This window comes from Sapajus apella, unplaced genomic scaffold (genome assembly GCF_009761245.1).
Source record: "Sapajus apella isolate SASKATOON/1434 unplaced genomic scaffold, GSC_monkey_1.0 scaffold40, whole genome shotgun sequence".
In the NCBI taxonomy this organism is placed as follows: Eukaryota; Metazoa; Chordata; class Mammalia; order Primates; family Cebidae; genus Sapajus; species Sapajus apella.
Genome location: NW_022436980.1, coordinates 20,085,581 through 20,105,605, shown reverse-complemented (window position 1 = coordinate 20,105,605; position 20,025 = coordinate 20,085,581). Strand labels below are relative to the sequence as shown.

General features: G+C 34.2%; 1 protein-coding gene across 2 annotated transcripts in view; it reads left to right on the top strand.

The window, feature by feature from the left end:
• TBC1D23 (TBC1 domain family member 23) overlaps positions 1–19,371 on the top strand; it is a 68,259-nt gene extending 48,888 nt beyond the window's left edge. Inside the window, exons 12-19 of one of the 2 annotated variants that reach the window (XM_032299341.1) lie at positions 323–365; positions 2,068–2,174; positions 5,571–5,710; positions 7,004–7,048; positions 10,867–10,955; positions 13,263–13,398; positions 14,627–14,821; positions 17,729–19,371. In XM_032299341.1, the coding sequence (XP_032155232.1) occupies positions 323–365; positions 2,068–2,174; positions 5,571–5,710; positions 7,004–7,048; positions 10,867–10,955; positions 13,263–13,398; positions 14,627–14,821; positions 17,729–17,810 (837 nt within the window). In that variant the 3' untranslated portion in view covers positions 17,811–19,371. The remainder of the gene's footprint in view (positions 1–322; positions 366–2,067; positions 2,175–5,570; positions 5,711–7,003; positions 7,049–10,866; positions 10,956–13,262; positions 13,399–14,626; positions 14,822–17,728) is intronic. The other variant, XM_032299342.1, reaches the window with a different exon arrangement.
• Positions 19,372–20,025: the final 654 nt, after the last annotated feature.

Genomic DNA, 20,025 nt, shown 5'->3' with positions numbered 1-20,025 from the left:
TTAAAAATCACTCTTGATTACAACCTAAAATACTGTTTAACTAATTTTGGTTTGACAGTTGCACTATTGAAACTATAATAAAGGTAAAATCAAGACTTGTTAATAGCCTTGAAGCTGTCCCCTTCTTCCCACCTGAGCACCAGACTTTACAATACGTAAGGTAAATGGCTATGCCTCTCTGTGCCAAAGTCCAAACTGTCACGGAAATAAGAAAGTCCAGAAGTTTAATATGTAACTTGATACTGTATTTATCAATGTTTTAGAACTAGGCAAAGTTTTAATTAAGTCACATTTTTGGAATAATTTAAATTTTCTATTACAGAAAAACAAAGAATATGTGAGTATTGCCAGTGGAGGATTTATGGGTAAGATTTTAATTTATTTTTTTTTTCTCCATGTTTCAGAAGAAATTGTTATTGATTATCAACAGAGTTGATGTGGAGTGTTCACATTAGTTAATGGGCAGACTCTCTTCATTCATTCAGTATTTTCAGAAAAGACAAGGCCAGCAGGACGTACAGATAACACACATAATAGACAATTGAAATGAATGACTGATGTAAGACTGTTTAAGGAGATTTATTTCAAGAAATATTTTTGTAAAGATGAATGAAAAACTGCCCATATGGTTGCCTCTGTGGAGAAGAAGGATTAAATGACGGAACTGGGAAGGAACAGTTAAAGGAATACTTTTTATAGTGTACCCTTTGGACTCTTTAGGTGTTTTGTCATTTTATTTTTGAACTACTTGAAGGTATTCTCTGCTTAAAAAGTGTTGGCTAAATGGAGTAAAATAAACCGATAGTTTCACATCTGCAGACTAATATTTGATAATCTAGGATAGTAAAATAATGGACATGGTCTCTGCAGGCAAGTATTGAGAATTTTACTTTGCAGGCAGAGTAGTAAGATTTTAAAAGAGCCTGTCTTACATTAGAAAAAGAGATCACAAAACTAAACTGTAAATGCTGGGGAAATTAGTGATCAAATCAAATCAATATATAAGTATCATATGCTAACCAATTGTGCGACTGAAGCTCCAAAAATCAAATCAGTATATGTGGAGGGTAATGGAATCTTAGGTTTTAATCATGGGAGTTAGGCTATAACATAGAATTTTTGGAACATTAGGATATATTTCCTCTTGGTCTTTGTTAACAAGGATTATGATTATCTCCTATATATCATGACCTGATAACAACTTTTGAAGCTCGTACCCAGGATGATGTACAAAAGGGTACTTTCAATAAGTAGTGTTAAACATGTTTGGCTCTAGGCTCAGTGTTATTTATTAGGAATCCTGGTAACATGATATAAAACTTGATATAACATGATATATTAAGCTTGTTATTCTCAAAAGTGTCTGAAAAGCATTATACTTTATGGTATAAAAAAAGCCACAGCCGGGCGCGGTGGCTCAAGCCTGTAATCCCAGCACTTTGGGAGGCCGAGGCGGGTGGATCACGAGGTCAAGAGATCGAGACCATCCTGGTCAACATGGTGAAACCCCGTCTCTACTAAAACTACAAAAAATTACCTGGGCATGGTGGTGCGTGCCTGTAATCCCAGCTACTCAGGAGGCTGAGGCAGGAGAATTGCCTGAACCCAGGAGGCGCAGGTTGCGGTGAGCCGAGATCGCGCCATTGCACTCCAGCCTGGGTAACAAGAGCGAAACTCCGTCTCAAAAAAAAAAAAAAAAAAAGCCACAATCAGTTTTCAATTAATCCTTTATGTCATAAAAATGTTGCAGAAATTATCTGTTAATGCTTGAAAGATTTCTTTCCAGAGAAGAAACATAAAGCCTTTACAGTTATCATCACCTTTAGTGTCAGTTAAGAAAAGTTTTCCATGTACAGAGGATTTTAGAAGGAAGAAGAGGAAGGTTGTTTGCTCTAGTTTGAAGGCCTTTACTCCTTTACAGACATGCCGAAAGAAACAGCTGTGATTATGTCCTTGGGTCCTTTTTTCTCAGCTGTGACATATTTATTATATTTCTTTGGTAATGAATCTTTCCAAAGAGGGTTGATATTTTAGGTTTTGTTTTTCTTTTTTTTAATTTACCTTAAGCACTGCAGCAGCACCTGGCAGACATTAATGTGGATGGACCAGAAAATGGATATGGCCATTGGATTGCTAGTACCTCAGGCTCAAGGAGCAGTATCAATTCTGTTGATGTAAGTGCATGTAGAGAATATGTCGCCAGATTTGGATAAATTCCCAGAAAAGGTGATTAATTACTAAGCCCCCACCATAACAAACGTGGAGGCAAAATATTTTAAACACATGCAATGAAGAGTCATATTAGTGTGAGATTAATGCAATGATTAGCAGTCCTTCACAGCTAAACTAGCCGGGAGCTCTTGAAGTTCAGCTGCTGAATTCAAATTTCTCCCTGTCCAGCTGGAGTTTGGTGTCAGGTAGTGACAGTTTTATGCTCCAGTTTAAATATCAATGGGGACTAATCTGGGTCCTATAAATAGCTGGGACTCTTAAGCAAGCTGGCTCCAGGCCTCTCACAGTTAGTTTTTTCCAGAATACTAGGGCTAACAATCATCTTGTGCATACTATGTCTGTACCCATCCCCATCACAAACTTACATGATTAGTACTTGAGTCTATCTATATTTGAGAATCGGCCAGGCAGAGAAAGACAAGAACCACTTGCCAGTCCTATTTTATTTGATTTTTAGTTACTGAGATGTGTATTTAGTAATGCACATTACTACATTTTTATTTACGTTACTAGTAATACACATTACTGTGGTTCTGCTACAGTGGATAAATCTGTTTTTCTGTTCTACTTTGGAAATATTTGGATAATAGGTCTCGTGCTTTTTCAGTACTTAAGTATTTCATGTCAGTTGAATTAGATGTCATTAAATCACTTTCATAAATAATGGTGGTCATCTACCTAATGATTATTTTTTAAAACAGAAATAGAAGGAAAACTGCAGTACAGGGTGATGGTTACTAGCTTGAGCTTACAGATCTGACATACCTGGGTTCAGATTTCATGTACAACTTACTTTCTTCATGATCTCCAGCAGGGTCTTTCAGCGGTGGTTTCTTTACCTGTGTAATAGAAATGTTAACAGCATAACCTTCTTCCTAAGGATAGCTTGAGGATTAGCTGTGCAAGTAAATGGAAAGTGTAGTACCTATCACCAAATATTTAATACTAGTTATTATGAAATTGTAGCTTACTACCTGTGTTAGTTAAGGTTTTTCTTTGGCCATACAAATCAAAATCAGATTATTTTCATATCAGCAGATAAGGTTTGTCTGAGAATCTTATTTTTAACTTGATATTCGTATTTTTAACTTGATGCTCTGTGTGTGAAATCACCATTTACTTAGTAAACATTTGCTATTTTCATTTTAAATAACTAGTATTTCGTTGTATGAGTGTATGATAATTTATTCAGTTTTCTGTTCAATATTTACATTATTTTCAGTCTTTTTCTGTTACAAACACTATTTAATTTTTGTAGTGATATATTTGCATATGCCATGATTGTTTAGTCCTGGAAATGGAGTAACTTGATTAAAATGTTACTTACCAAACTCCTTAGACTTCTGCATTATTATTAAATGGTTCTCCAAAAAACATTTTCATTTATATTTCCATTCACATCACTGGATAGTTTTCTGTTGAAGCTTTTATCTTCATATTTGAAAAACACTGATTGAGGCTATTTTAGAAATTATCTTAAAGAGCATTCTTTTCAGAGTACCAAATAATTTTTACATTCAGTTTAATTCAGCTTTGAATTTAGATATGGAAATAGAAACATAGTTTTTTGTGTTGTGTTTTTATTTATTTATTTATTTTTTTGAGATGGAGTTTCGCTCTTGTTACCCAAGCTGGAGTGCAATGGAGCGATCTTGGCTCACCGCAACCTCCGCCTCCTGGGTTCAGGCAATTCTCCTGCCTCAGCCTCCTGAGTAGCTGGGATTACAGGCACGCGCCACCATGCCCAGCTAATGTTTTGTAGTTTTAGTAGAGACGGGGTTTCACCGTGTTGACCAGGATGGTCTCGATCTCTTGACCTCGTGATCCACCCGCCTCGGCCTCCCAAAGTGCTGGGATTACAGGCTTGAGCCACCGCGCCCGGCAGTTTTTTGTGTTGTTAATGACATTTTTTGTAAAAATAAAAGTAACATGTTCACTGTAGCATCATCTGTAAATAAGCAAAGTGTAAAGAAAGCAAAAGCACCTGTAGCTGTACCAGAGATAATTTTCCCATTCATATTTTAAAGTATTTTCATCAAACCCTTTTTAGTGAATGTGTTTCTTTTTCCAAAGGTAGTGATCATAGCATACCTAGAGTTTTATTTTCTGCTTTTTCACTGAATATATGAGCATTTTCTAGCATTATAAAATGTTGTTTAAAAAGTATGAGTTTTTAGTGGCTGTATAATTTTCCATCGAATAGTACCCAAATCTCTGGGCACTTTCTTCTTTCCTTCCCATTAATTCCAAAGAGGAATAATGGGCAAATAATAAGATCACTTTTAAATGTTTGACACCCATTACTAAATTGCCTTTTAGGAAGGTATATGTGAGCAATCCCCTGAAACAATTTGAGAATTAATACTCTCAGCCAGGCATGGTGGCAGGTGCCTATAATCCCAGCTACTCAGGAGGCTGAGGCAGGAGAATTGCTTGAACCCAGGAGGCAGAGGTTGCTGGGTGACAGAGCAAGACTCCCATCTCAAAAAAACAAACAAAAAAGAATTATACTCTCATCTATTACATGTGGTACATCAGGATAACTTTTCTTCAGAAAATAAAGGCCTAATTGGAAATGTCTTTAAAAATTTAGCTACATGGATAGTAGTTTGATTATACTTTCGCATATTTTTGTAGGCTACTGAGATAAGAAAAGTTAATAGTTTTGACTATTTCTTATTGAATAAAGAAGGTAATTGCAGACTTCACACACATGTATGTGCAAATAGTTTGATTATACTTTTCCTTATTTTTGTAGGCTAGTCTAAGATAAGAAAGGTCAGTAGTTTTAACTTTCTTATTTAATAAAGAAGTTAATTTAAGACTCCACACACATATATTCATAAGTATATCCTAATTTTTTATTCTACCCTCTTTTCTTAAAATGATTTCACCTAATTAGTTTACAGCTGCCACAACAAAATATTATACCACAAAATGGTGGCTTAACTAATGTAAATTTATTTTCTTACTGTTCTGGAGGCTGAAAGTCCAAGATTTGATTTATCCTGAGGCAGGTTTGATTTATCCTGAGGCCTCTCTCCTTGGTTTACAGATCTCTGCCTTCCGCTCTGTGTCCTCAAATAGCTTTTTCTCTGTTTTCATGTGCTCATGTCTTTCTCTAAGGACACCAGTCAGACTGGATTAGGCACCACCTATAAAAACCTAATTTAACCTTAATTATGCCTATATCTCCAAATACAGTCGTATTCTGTTAGAACTTACATGAATTTAGTGGGATTGCAATTCAGTCCATAACATGTAGTTAACCATTAGCAGTAGTATGTCTTCTAGTCATTTAGAGAGCAGTTAAACCATCTAAATTATTTTTTTTTTAGGGTGAATCTTCTAATGGCTCAAATGATAGAGGAATGAAATCACTAGTAAATAAAATGACTGTGGCTTTGAAGACAAAATCTGTTAATGTCAGGGAAAAAGTTATCAGTTTTATAGAGAATACATCAACTCCTGTGGATCGGTAAGTTGTTTATACAGTATGAGTTTATGATGAATAATTAAAACTAAAGAAACATGTCTTACAGTAAGTAAATGTTAGTTGAATTGAATGTGTTCCAGAAGAGGATCATAAATTACATTTTCTATTAAGTGATTTCATAGTTTTCATTGGAATTGCAGGAATGTACTTTATATCCATAGTTCTTCTCTCTTACTACTCAAAGATGCAAGTATTGTATCTGTCATGTCATATCATTCACTACAAAAAATTTATGTCCCAATGTGTATTACATTTCATATAGTAGCTGCTTCCCAAATATTAAATGAATGGAGAATCATCTGCTGAATTCGGTAATTTCATAGTAGGAACCTCTTCCTCTGCTCCAGTAATATAAAACCTAGAAAATCTGGTCATGCTAAATATAGCAGAAACCCACCTTCTCATGTTTAAGCTCAGACTTAATAGAATTTTGTTTACAAAGCCCCATTTCCCTGTAAATTACAAACAAGAGACATGGTTAATAATTGATAAACAAATTTTAAAATACCTGTTATATATATATTATTGTCACAGAGTGTATATTTTTTTCTTGACATTTAAGTCTATTTCAACTTTCTTGTTCTTAGAGTTCAAAGCTAATTTTATAATTGCAACACAGAGTTTGTTTTTAAGGAAGCCTTATATTGGAAATGTGTTATAGTGTTTGGTTTCACTTTCGCGTGTTGCAGTATCCTGGGAAACTGACATATTTTACTTTAAGAACTGAATGTCAGGGATTTGTTGTCTGTGCCTTTATTAAGTATAGTATATATGCATACAAAAGTACATTTTTTCACATTTAGTAAATAGCCAAGAAGATAATAGGTTATTTTCATTGATCCAAAAAATTGTACCTTATCTAAAATGGTCAGCTAATAATTATTAAGGTGTTTCATCGAGCCTGAAAAACTTGTTTATGCAATGAAGTTATGTCTATTCTCAAAAGCTAACCCTTTTACCTTTCGTTGGTACTTCTGAGTTGGAGAACTATTATTGCTACATTTTGTAGCATGAACATTTACAATTTTATTTTAAAATGCATTTATTTTATTTTAAAATGAACTGGTGATAACTGTTAAGTCAGAAAGTCTCTGTCTTTATTACTTGAAATTGGCTTTTCTTGTTTTTCTTTGTACTTGGGATGATGGAAACATCTTTATAATGTACACTCTGGGTGAGAAAAACTGATTAAATTGTGCCATATTTTTTGTTTTAAAGCTGTTGCATTTTTTTTTATAATCATTTTGTTCTGTCCTCTGCCTTGATTTGCTATAGAATGTCTTTCAATCTTCCTTGGCCAGACAGATCATGTACAGAGCGGTAAGCCAATGAGTAGAGCATTTTTCTTGAATCATCCTTTTCCTTTAATATGCCTCATGCCATCTGTAAGCCTTGTGCTGTCTTGGCTCAGATTTCATGCAGCTCTTTCAAATGCTAAACTTTTCTCATTCTGCTTTTAGGAGTATGTCATGTTGATTGATACACTTTTCTTTTTTTTTGCTTGATCATTTTAATTCTTTTTCCTGCATGCTTGTTTATATTATTCCACACATGAAAATCAAGTTTATTCAAACCTTGCAGTTTTTATTCTGAGACAGAGGAAGTTGAAGCAAAGAAAGTATGTATGTGGTCATGAGTTGGCAGGTTATTTGCTTTGGAGATCATGTGCCCTAGCAGCAGAGAAAGTTATAGCACCTAAAAATAGGTACTGTTCATGGTTCAAATTTTTTGTTAATTCATGTACATTGTGTAATTTTATATATTTAGATTTTTCTTAATAAGATTTATGTATTTAGGTTGAGTTAGCATATATAAATCTCTTCTAAAGAACTACAGTTCTGCCTTTGGTTTTTGTTGAAGAAAAAATTAGGTTTTTTTTTTTGTTTTTTTTTTTCAAGTGGTGGATTATTTTAATGTATAATCTGTCACTTCTCTAGCCCAAATAAAATGAGGTGCTTCTTATTAAAAGACAAAGATTTTGTAAGTTGGATGTTTAAAAATTTACTGGAACTTCAATTAGGGTAACAAAAGAACTTTATTAACTCTATATGACTTTGTAGTTCTTATACTCACAGAATTTTTTGACAGTTTAATTTAGATTATCAATTACAGCATAGGTGTCTATGAACGTTTAAAAAGAAATTCTATAAATTCTAAGTGGGCCAGAAAAAAAAAAAAAAAGAAATTCTAGTCATATTTTAAGTGTAAGTTAAGCTTTGGAATAATGGAATGGAATTTTTACAGGTCACTTTAGTATTCGCAGTAACTAGAAGTAGCATTTTTAAAAATAATACTTCACTCTCTAATAACTTATCTTCTAAGAATTTTGATTTATTGTGACTATTTCTATACAATGCCAATTACAGGACTAATACTAATAATTTTACCTAGGGTTACTTTAAAGGAAATTGCTTCTTTTAAAATTATAATCTATTTGTGAATCATCCTTTCTGTTTTCTTCTGTTATAGGACTATTGAAGTAGTCTAATTTTTTTAACTCCCAATTCCCAAATTATTTTTGTAACTTAAATAATCTTTTCTGATCTACAGGTAGATACTTTTGTCTTAAAAAGAGAATTTAATGAGAAGTTAAAATGAATTAGGTCTCTTTCTAAGCTCAGTAAATTATGTCAAAGCCTACTCAACCCATAATATAGATGTTTCTATTATTGCCATGGCAAAAAAGTATAGATATAATACTTTAAAAAATAGTCCAGCTGTTGCATTTTACTCATTTTAGCCAGTTTTTCAAGAAATGTCTCAATAGTCCTTAGTATTCATGTTCATAAAAACTTTGCATTTTATTATAAATCTTGATCAATAATTAATTGTTTTTTTTAGGATTGTCTCTGCTCATACTTTCTAGTTCAAGCATTTGCTGTAAACATTATCTTTGTTACTTTCTATGTTATGGCAACTTAATTGTTGTTTAATATTAGGAGAGAACTTGTGATCTAATCTTATATAAAATTTTACAATGTAGGTAACATCAAAGCATTTTTAGATAAAGCTCTTACCTCCGTCTTTGCCTTTTGTAAGAAAGCTAAATCTCAATTTAAAAGGCGTTCAAATTATGTCATTTTCTCTTTTTAAAAATGTGTTTATTTTACTTTAGGTGCGTACTATATCTGGCATTTCTCTCCATGTTATCCCTCCCCACCCTTCCCTTCCTCCCCACCCCCTACTGTCTCTCCCCTGTCCCCCAACTGTCTAATGAGCATAGTTTGATCATTTATAGGATAATTTTATATTAGATATATTTTAACGTAAAACCAAATGATTATGTCACTTTTAATTTAATCAGACTTTAAGCCTATGTATTGATTAACCTAACTTGTAATTTCCAAAGAATACTTGCTATACACTAAACTCTCATTAGATTTTATTGAGGAATGTTATTTTGGAAGAAGTAAATGAACAAAATTATGCTACCGAAAAGATTTTTAGTGATGGTTTGTATTTAAAGTTATTTAAAATATAGGTTTGATCTCTGTCTTCTGGGAAAACTGAATTCTAAACCCAAGTAAAGGCCAAGCGTGGTAGTTCACACCTGTAATCCCAGCACTGGGAGGCTGAGGTGGGAGATCACGAGGCCAAAAGTTCAAAGCCAGTCTGAACAGCATAGCAAGACTCTGTCTCTGAAAAAAATAAAATAATTAGAACAGGCATGGTTGTGCACCCCTGTGGTCCCGCACCCCTGAGGTCCCAGCTACATGGGAGGCGGAGGCAGGAGGATTGCTTGAGCCCAAGAATTCGAGGCTGCAGTGAGCCATGATTGCACCACTGTACTCCAGCCAGGGTGACAGAGCGAGACCCTGGCTCTGAAATAACAAAAATAATAATAATAATAATAATAGCAGTAATAATAGGCCGGGTGTGGCGGCTCACACCTGTAATCCCAGCACTTTGGGAGGCCGCGGTGCACAGATTATGAGGTTAGGAGTTCGAGGCCAGCCTGGCCAACCTGGTGAAACCCTGTCTCTACTAAAAACACAAAAACTAGCCAGGTATGGTGGCAGGCACCTGTAATCTCAGCTACTGAGGAGGCTGAGGCAGGAGAATCGCTTGAACCCGGGAAGCAGAGGCTGCAGTGGGCTGAGACCAAGCCACTGCACTCCAGCCTGGGCAACAGAGCGAGACTCCATCTCAAAAATAAATGAATAAGTAAATAAATAGTAGAACTAACTAAAGACATGTAACTTGATTGTTTTTCACATTGGAATGTCTCTTGAAAATAGAGGATTCTGAGTGTTTTCATGTGTTACATGCACATCCAAAAAAGCTAGAGTCTTTCTTTGTAGTAGATAATTTTAGCAGGTAAAACAATGCTTTTCCCCTCAGAAACATGTAGTATTTTGTTGACACATTTTAACTGTACCACTTAGTTTATTTGGGATTACCTGAAAATTAATAGGGTATTAATTTTTATACTAAAAATTTTTTTTAATTAAATAAGGTCACAATTTCTATAGACCTAATCAAGTGTAGGTTTACATGTTATTTATGCTTCTGCCTCTTGAAAAAGAAGTAGATTCATTTTTATGTCTTATATTTACATAACAGAAGTAAAATCTTAATTTCAGTTGAAACAAAAGTAACCTAATAGAAAATGGGAAGATAACCCTTAAGGCAGTTGCACTTAAATGAGAAGCCTTAACCTCTCATATTGGAATTTGAATATTTGGTGCCATAACTTTCTCTAACAGACATGAAGGCATTGTCCTAATAGTGTTACAATAAAATTAACCGATTTAATTCTCGCAGTAACCCTGACAGTAGATATTGTTAGCACTATTTTACAGAGGAGGAATCAGAAGCACCAGAGGACAGGTAACTTCCGCAAGGCCAAACAGATCTAAGCGTTGGTTTTAATATGAATGTTGAAATTGTTTAAAATTTAATTTTTACATTTTTGAGAGCAGTCAGCATACCAAATCCTTATGCCACTTTTGCTAACAATTTCTTTATCTTCTTTCAATTTACTTAACATAGCCACCCTAAAACTATGGGTAGTACGTGGGGTTGGCGGGGCGGGTAAGGAACATTAACATTTTGTTTGAATATTCAAATGATGCTTGGTGAAAATCTTTGATAACTTCCTGAATGATGATTTATCCCCTAAAATTCTTTGAATATAGGCATGTGAGCAGCAGTGACAGAGTGGGCAAGCCTTATCGTGGTGTAAAGCCTGTTTTCAGCATTGGGGATGAAGAAGAATACGACACAGGTGTAGTAATACACTTATCTACAAATGCCTTTGCTCCGTCATCGGGGTGTTTACGGCAGTCATTCTGGGACTAGCCAAACAACTGCTTTTTTAAAAAAATGAGATTCTGTAGATATAATTGGAGAATCTGTGGCTTTCTATTAAGAGTTTGGTATTAGACACTTTAAATTGTGCCTATTAGAAATTCAAGCAGAAATGCTGAGTAGAGGCAATTGATTATAGGAGTCTTCGGCTGAGGAGAGAAGTCTAAACTGATGATAATTTGGGGGCTATCAGTGTAGAAATAGTATTTAAATCCAAGTGATGGGATTGAAATTCCTTTGATCACCCCACTAGGAGATTGAGAGTTTTGGGACTAAAGCACTGAAAATTACAAAATTGAGACATCTGAAGTCTTTGGAAACTGGAGGCAATATCCTAAAGGGCCACAAGATGGGGATATTATGTCAGGGAAATCATCTCTGTGGTTATGGCTTAAATAATGAAGTCTGGTTTAGAATTCTACTGCCCAAGTTATCCTAGTTAAGCAATCATAACTAATATTAGTTAATATGTGTATTGAGTTTGGGAGAAAAAAATATATAAACGTTACAGAATGAGAAAAAAAGACTCCCAAGTCTCACCTTGCTTTTTCCAGTTAGTAACACATGTTGCATATTTTCTGTTTGAGATCATATATCTCATTCTCCTTCTATCATATAAACATTCCATACTTTATTTAGCCAGTCTTCCAGTTGACATTGGTGGTTTTCTGGGATTTTTATAAATATATATATCTAGGTTAACTTTTGATGAAAGTATATTCAGAGTTTAAATTCTTAGTAAGATTGCTAGGTTATAGGGAGTCACATTTGACATTTTAATAAATATAGGAAATCACTTCCCAGAAAACTTGCACAGAGGTAAATGTGATATTGCTAATTGTTTCCTTTTCTTCTTTTTCCCCTCTCTGTTGCCATCTTCTCGATCTCTCCCTGCATATCTCAACTTCTCCCATTAACAAAGGGGAGAGGCAAATGGATGAATAAATTGTGGTATATTTACTTTTATCATGTATCTACACACACATATTTACAATATGGAAAATCAGACCATATTGAAAGTGAGAAAACTGGAACTATGTGTATCAGTATGTATGAATTTCAGGTGTTGGGAGTAAGGTAGCAGTTGCAGAAGAATGCAGTTGAGTAGTCTACTTTTTATATACATTTTGTTTTAAGTGTAGAATACTACCGTATATTATTTAGGGATATGCATATATGGTTAAAGACCTGTATGGGCCTGATAACACCAAGTTCAGATAATTAGTAGTTCTTGGTGGAGAAGGGAGGAGAATGTGAGTAAGGAGAGATACATGAGGGGCTCACTTTTGTTCAAGCTGGAGTGTCAATATGTGCAATTTTGTTTTTCATTATGTCTCTATATTTTGCAGTATTTGTTAAAAAGCAAAGAACAGAACATTTGTAATTATTAACCCTAGAGACTGTATTTTCCCTTTCTTAAATTGGAAAAAAATAATTATTTTCTATTTCTCTTATGGAAAAAAGCCCCAGATTTTTACTTATTTATCCCAGAATTGATTTTATTGTTACTCTCCTTAAAATCAGAAGGCAGCAAGATAAAAAGAAATCTTCCATCTTTACCCTCAAACTAGGTGCCTATTGTTTAGCAGTTCAGCCATTTCTTTACAGACTAGTCAGATGATAGTTAGGTTATACATATCAAAGTAGTTGAAATTCCCCAAATAGTTTAATCTTTAAAAGTGTATTCTTAATATTTACACCTGACTTTCTTACCTTATGAAAGTGATGTTTCATAATAATATTTCTGTATTAATATCAGTGGTATAAGGAAATAGAGTACCAGGATTAGAATTTTTTGTGTTTTTCTTTTTTTCTTTTTTCTTTTTGGAGGTGGGGTCACACTCTGTTGCCCAGACTGCAGTGCAGTAGGGCAATCTTGGCTTACTGCAACCTCCACCTCCTGGGTTCAAGCAATTCTCATGCCTCAGCCTCCCGAGTGGCTGAGATTACAGGTGTGCACCACCACACCTGGCAATTTTTTTGTATTTTTTAGTAGAGATGGGGTTTCACCATGTTGCCCAGGCTGGTCTTCAACTCTTGCCCTCAGGTGATTCAGCCGCCTCGGCCTCCCAAAGTGTGATTACAGGTGTGAGCCACTGTGCCCCACCTGCTTGTTTTTCAATCCATGTGTTCAAAATACTACCGAAATTTTTTTAGACTGTTAAGGAATGTATCATTTTAAAAGTTGGTAATATCCATGTTTAACACTTTATATTTTTTGTAGATGAAATTGACAGTTCCTCAATGTCAGATGATGATAGAAAAGAGGTTGTAAACATTCAGACTTGGATAAACAAGCCAGATGTCAAACATCATTTTCCTTGTAAAGAAGTAAAAGAAAGTGGACACATGTTTCCCAGGTACTTTTTAAAATGTCTTTGTTAATAATATAAAACTGAACTACAGAAGAACCTTTATCCTAGTACAATAAGATATAATTTTCTTCTGGCTACTTGTATTATAGGTCTTGAATTTTAACAGCATTTCTTATCTTTTTATTTTGAAAAATCTTAGACAGAAATGTTGAAAGAATAGTACATTGAACACCCTTATATTCTTAGATTTATCAACTGTGAACACCTTTTAATACCACCCCATTTCATATGTATATATGAACATATATACATACAGATACATGGATATGTATACTTTTGTCAAACCTTTCAAAAGAAGCCTGCAAATGTGACACTTCACCCCTAAATGATTCGGCATAAACCTCCCGAGTGTGTGAGCATCCTCCTGCACAACTCCAATGCCATTAACCCACCTAAAACTTTTTGTAAATTAACATCATTTAACATGCAGATTGTGCCCCAAATTTTCAGTGTCCCCAAAGTATCTTTTGTAGTGTGCTTTTCTTTCTGATCCGTGATCCAGTTCACGGTTCACACATTGCATTATCTGTTACATGTCTTTAGTCTCACCCTGTGTACATCAGAACTGATTCCCCCACCCCCTTGCTTCCCTTTTCTCTTCATGATGAATGAATCCTTTGAGTCCAGGTCAATCGTCCTGCAGACTGTTCCACTTTCTGGACTTGTCTGATAATTATATTGTATTACTATACATAAAAAATGTGAGACTATTATTATATTAAAAAGAAGCTGAGTTACAGAGGTTGGGGGGTGTTAATAATACTGTGCTCATTTTGCCTTCAGGATCCAGTTACAGAATATTACAGAATATATAGGGAAGCCCAACAATTGCCTAGTGATCTTGGATATTAGATATAGGCTATGGTGCCTTGAATGAGAATGGTTTATGATTATTGATAATACTGTTAAAAATCTGAAAAGTAATATATTCCATTTCAATAAAAAATGTATTACTGTAATGATTTCTATGTTGTATGGAACTTTTTATTATATAACTTTTAAATTATTTCAGGATTATCTGTTAATAAAATATTAATTTTACATACAATTAAAAGCCTTTATTATGTAGCTTACTTGTTTATAGATTAACCTCTTTATGTCTTTTATCTCAAATAATTTTATATAGAGTTGAACATTTTTAATAATTGGGGTGATTGAAATAACACCAGTTTTTAATTTTTTTTTTTCTTTGAATGCTCTTTTTTCTCTCAAGTCATCTATTGGTTACTGCAACACATATGTACTGTTTAAGGGAGATTGTTTCACGGAAAGGATTGGCTTATATACAGTCTCGGCAAGCACTGAATTCTGTAGTTAAAATCACATCCAAAAAAAAACATCCTGAACTCATTACCTTCAAGTATGGAAATAGCAGTGCTTCAGGAATAGAAATCTTGGCAATCGAAAGGTAAGATTTTTCTTAGGATGATATTTATCTGAATTATTGCAGTTCACTATAAAGCATAGTTTGTTTCTCTGTTTTGGGGAATGGATGGTGGAACAAGATAGCTGAACCACTTTTAGTGTTTATTATCTCTTTCTCCCCAATCTTCAGTCATATGTGGCTTAGCCATTACTACATGATTTGAGTAAGTGCCATGGCTAATTTCATAAAGTTTCTGGCCCAAGGATCCTTATGATTAATCTACACTGGTGCTGCACTAATTGCTGGCTTGCAGTGAAATAAGAAACTTGTCTTAGAATATGTCAACATTTTTATTTTCCTCCATAGGAAAATTATTATTTTGACAAACTGTCAGTGAACTAAGCAGTGTGCTGGGTGATATAGACAATTTACAGCCTGGTACAAGCCGCCCTTTATCTCATTTTGGGTCATTAACAGTTCACAGACTGGCCCAAGGGCTGTGGGCCACACAGATATTGACACTAAACCATTTTTTAATCTGTAGATAAAAATATGAAGCCCAGAGGGGTTGGATGACTTTCCAGATCCTGACACTTAGTTTGTGACAGAACCAAGTATAGCCTTCCTGACTCATGATTTGTGTTTTATTTCACCTTGCCTCAGCTGAAGTTGTTCTCCTCCTGAGATTTAGGATTACACTTCTTATTTACAGGAGTGCTTGAATAAATAGTAAGATTAAGGTAATATCGGAGCACTTTTAAATAATCAACTTCAGCCGGGCGCGGTGGCTCAAGCCTGTAATCCCAGCACTTTGGGAGGCCGAGGCGGGTGGATCACGAGGTCAAGAGATCGAGACCATCCTGGTCAACACGGTGAAACCCCGTCTCTACTAAAACTACAAAAAATTAGCTGGGCATGGTGGCGCGTGCCTGTAATCCCAGCTACTCAGGAGGCTGAGGCAGGAGAATTGCCTGAACCCAGGAGGCGGAGGTTGCGGTGAGCCGAGATCGCGCCATTGCACTCCAGCCTGGGTAACAAGAGCGAAACTCCGTCTCAAAAAAAAAAAAAAAAAAAAAAATCAACTTCAATTGGAAGGGGAAATTATTCAACTTCTTCATCTTGTACTGACAATTCAGTAGCAAACATGAATCTGTACTGTTTTATGTACTTCATTATAAGAAAATAATACCTACTTTGTAAATGATCACTTTATTGCTTTATGTAAGAATAAATATTTACATAGTGAATGTATTCAAATAATCAAAATATAAAGAATATGCCATTCTAATTCCAGTCTGTTAACACATTGGTGAATATCTTCTCAGATTTTTAAAATATATATGTAATTCCTGTATTAAAAACTAGATAAATGTGATACAGGCTTGCTTTTGTGTTCTAATTTTTTTAGAAAACTTAGTATAGTTTGAATATATTTACATTTTAATAAATGTAAATTATTAACTTTTTAATAGTAGATATTCTGGTTATAAGGATTTCTCAGGAGATTGATTTAACAAGCCTCACGATGATTGGCATTTAGATTGTTTCATGTGTTTTCGCTATTAATCTTTTAGTGGGCCTTTTAAAAAAATGTATATTTACATAGTTGTCCGATTAGTCTTCTCAGGATAAATTCCTGCATGTAGATTCAATGGGTCAGAGGTATACAAAATTTAATGTCTACTTATAAATTAATCCTAACCAAAGAACATTTGAATTATGAGTCTTTCATGTATAGTAATAGTTGAGAGTTATGTTTTAAAGGTTTTCCCATAAATTTTGCTAAAGAAATTGAAGCTTATTATTTATAGATCAACTTTTTTTTTTTAATTCAGAGTTTTGGAAGATAGAGTTAATAGTGGAAGATGAAGTAACTAGATTCTCCTCCCTTTCTTCAATGATATGTATGGTTCTCTATACTGCCTTGCATATGTAACACTTGTAGATTATTTATACAGTGGAATTGTTAGGTTTTGCAGAAAATGCTTTAAAAAAAAAAAAAAAAACATTATTTTTATTCTCCAGGAAAAGAAAATGGAAATTTAATTTATTTTGATTTTTTTTTTTATATTAAAATTATTTTTTTTTTTTTTGAGACATAGTCTCGTGCTATTGCTCGGGCTGGAGTGCAGTGGTATAATCTCAGCTCACTACAACCTCCATGTCTCAGATTCGAGAGATTCTCCTGCCTCAGCCTCCTGAGTAGCTAGGATTGCAGGTGCCCACTACCACGCCCAGCTAATTTTTGTATTTTTAGTAGAGACGGGGTTTCACCATGTTGGCCAGGCTGGTCTCGAACTCCTGATCTCAAGTGATCCACCCACTTCGGCCTTCCAAGGTGCTGGGATTACAGGCATGAGCCACCGCGCCCGGCCTTAATCTATGGTGTCGATATTTTGTAATAATTACCACGTTTTGTCTTTTAAAAATATTTCAGATCCTGTAACATCATTTTATTATGTGCATAACCCTCTGTAAAGTTTTGATAACTATACTTATTTTTTATATAGGAATATGTTTTAGTGAACTTAAATTACTTGCTTAAGGTTAAACTATTAAGTGTTGGAATTGTCATTGTCTTTGGAATTAAATACCAACAAATCGTTTGTGATTTTGTAGCTAATTAAAGGTTCCATCTGTATTGGGGAATGGAATATTACATTTTGTACCTTCTGTCTTATCATCTAGTTATTATGTATATTTAATAATGGTTCGAATAATTTTAGCTTTACACTATATGAAAAATCACATTGCCTTGACATTTAGACTTTCCCTCTTTTGAAATAAGCTATGGGAGTACATAGGAGGCATTTCTGCTGGCTTTGTGGATTAGGGAAAGCATCCCATTGGAGGTGATATATCAGCTGAGTCTTGAAGGGAAAGCACTGTATTAATATATACATATACACATATATATATATACATGTTTTTTTCCCCCCCTCCCCTTAGGTATTTGATTCCAAATGCAGGAGATGCTACTAAAGCCATAAAACAGCAGATCATGAAAGTTTTGGATGCTTTGGAAAGTTAATATGAAACAAAATTATTTAAAAATAAGACAACCAAGAGAAACATGGAGATATACTTCCTGACTGAATACTAACTGGAGACCTTTCATTTGCTCATGGGCTGCTTGCAGGTCTAAGAAAGTGTAAATTATTATAATCAATCTATGGACAGTAAAGTTTTTAAAAATTTTTCTTTTGCATTTTCAGTTTTATAAAATGATGTATTATAAAGTCAGTTATTAAATTACTGACCCTGTGCCCTATGGACTAAGTAAGGGTGCAGAATGCAGTTCTGTTTTGAAGAGCTGTTTTAAGGAAACATGCATCATTTTTGGATTCAAAAACAACTGTACACATACATGTTTGCAGTGTCTTCACTGAAAATTAGAGATAGAATTAGTTGAAGAGACTTCCTTAATTGCTACATTGTTTTACCCACTGAGCAATATCAAAAACTAAAAACATAGATTAATAATTTGCTCACTGTTTATTCTTCTGAAAAAGAGTGAAATCTTTTTAATGGAATGGAATGAAGATGATTCTTGCCAACTCAAAATACAGTACAGCTAGTAGAATGTTGAAACATCAGTTTCTAAATCACCTTTGCTCCATTAGCTAATTATTTGGACACTAAATGCTTCAAACATACGAAACTTCGTCCTAATGATTTCTGAAGAGCAGATAAAAGCATTAAAATAGGTAGGCATGTTAAGATTAAAATTAACATTTTGGGGACAGAATTGTGTCTGTAAAGATGTCATTGGTTTTTATTACAAGTGGATTATTGGATTTATACTTTATAACAAGTGTTAAGGCACACTGATTTATCCTCATTGAGGATTATGGTCTGTGACCACACTAATATCCACCTGCATAAATGCCAAATAATCAAAGATCAGAGAGCTTATAAAGTACCATTGTTTTTGTCATCATTTTCTAAATTTCTTTCTCTTCTTTTGGTTTTGTCCTCTCATTGAAGTTCCAGTGGTTTGAAGTTATTTTTATCGTGTTAATGTACTGAAGATGGCTCTGCTGTATGTTGCAGCGTTCTCCATTTAATTTATAATGGTCCATATTAGACACATTTGTAAGAGAAATCCAGGAACACATTTGGGGCTGTGGAATGATATTTTGTAAGTCTATTTGGAAAGTAGGAAATACCCACAATCTGCCATGTCCTAAAATGTCATGGATTATCTCTAAGGGGTTGATAGGAGAAATATTTAGATGTACCCTTTTAACAGCCAGTCATTTTGATTTACTTATAGAAATCAAGTGAATAGAAGACAATGTAATTCAGGAAATTTTATTCTAATATCTAATAAAAACAGTTTGAGTGGTTGAAGACATCTGCATGAAATTGTATCTGGGTGCATTACTCGATATAACTCTCCCATAAAACTGTTGTATTGCATTTTTTCCCTTTTCTTGGCACCCCTTTAGAAATGTACTGAATTCTCATTTTTCACCCATTTCAGCCATGGGACATTTTTCATAATATTAATGTAAAGATGTTTGTGTTACTGTTTATAAATTACAGTTGTAAATAAATTAATACAGTTTGCTCAAAACTTTGTTCTTAAAGACAATGTCTCTCTTTCCTTCTTTTCCCCATTTGTAAATCTCTTACGGCCACAAAATTAGAGAATCGAAGGCTATTCTTTTAGTAGAATTTAAGTGCTCACATTTCAGGATTATTTCTTTTCATCTAGATGTGGAGGTGTAAAGAAGTTTAAACTAGTTTTAAGCAAAAGACACTAAATTTTACATGTAGTCAATTGCCTACTACCGTGAACTACACAGTTAAAGGATTATTTATGACTACTAAGTGAAAATACATTTCATGGAAATGTATTTTAATTGCTACATTGTTTTACCCACTGAGCAACATCAAAAACTAAAAACACAGATTTAAGAATTTGCTCACTGTTTATTCTTCTAATTGAGTGAAACCTTCTTGATGGAATGGAATGAAGATGATTCCTGCCAACTCAAAATACAGTACAGCTAGTAAAATATTGAAACATCAGTTTCTAAATCACCTTTGCTCCATTAGCTAATTATTTGGACACTAAATGCTTAGCGTCCAGGCTAAGCACGTAGCTTGTTCTAGGCACTTGTGTAGTTCCTCCGCTCTTCACTGGCCCACTGACCACAGAATCTACACATCAAAAAGTGCACTAAGGTTATGAATAAACAGTTCTCAGAAGATATACAAACGGCCAACAAACATGAAAA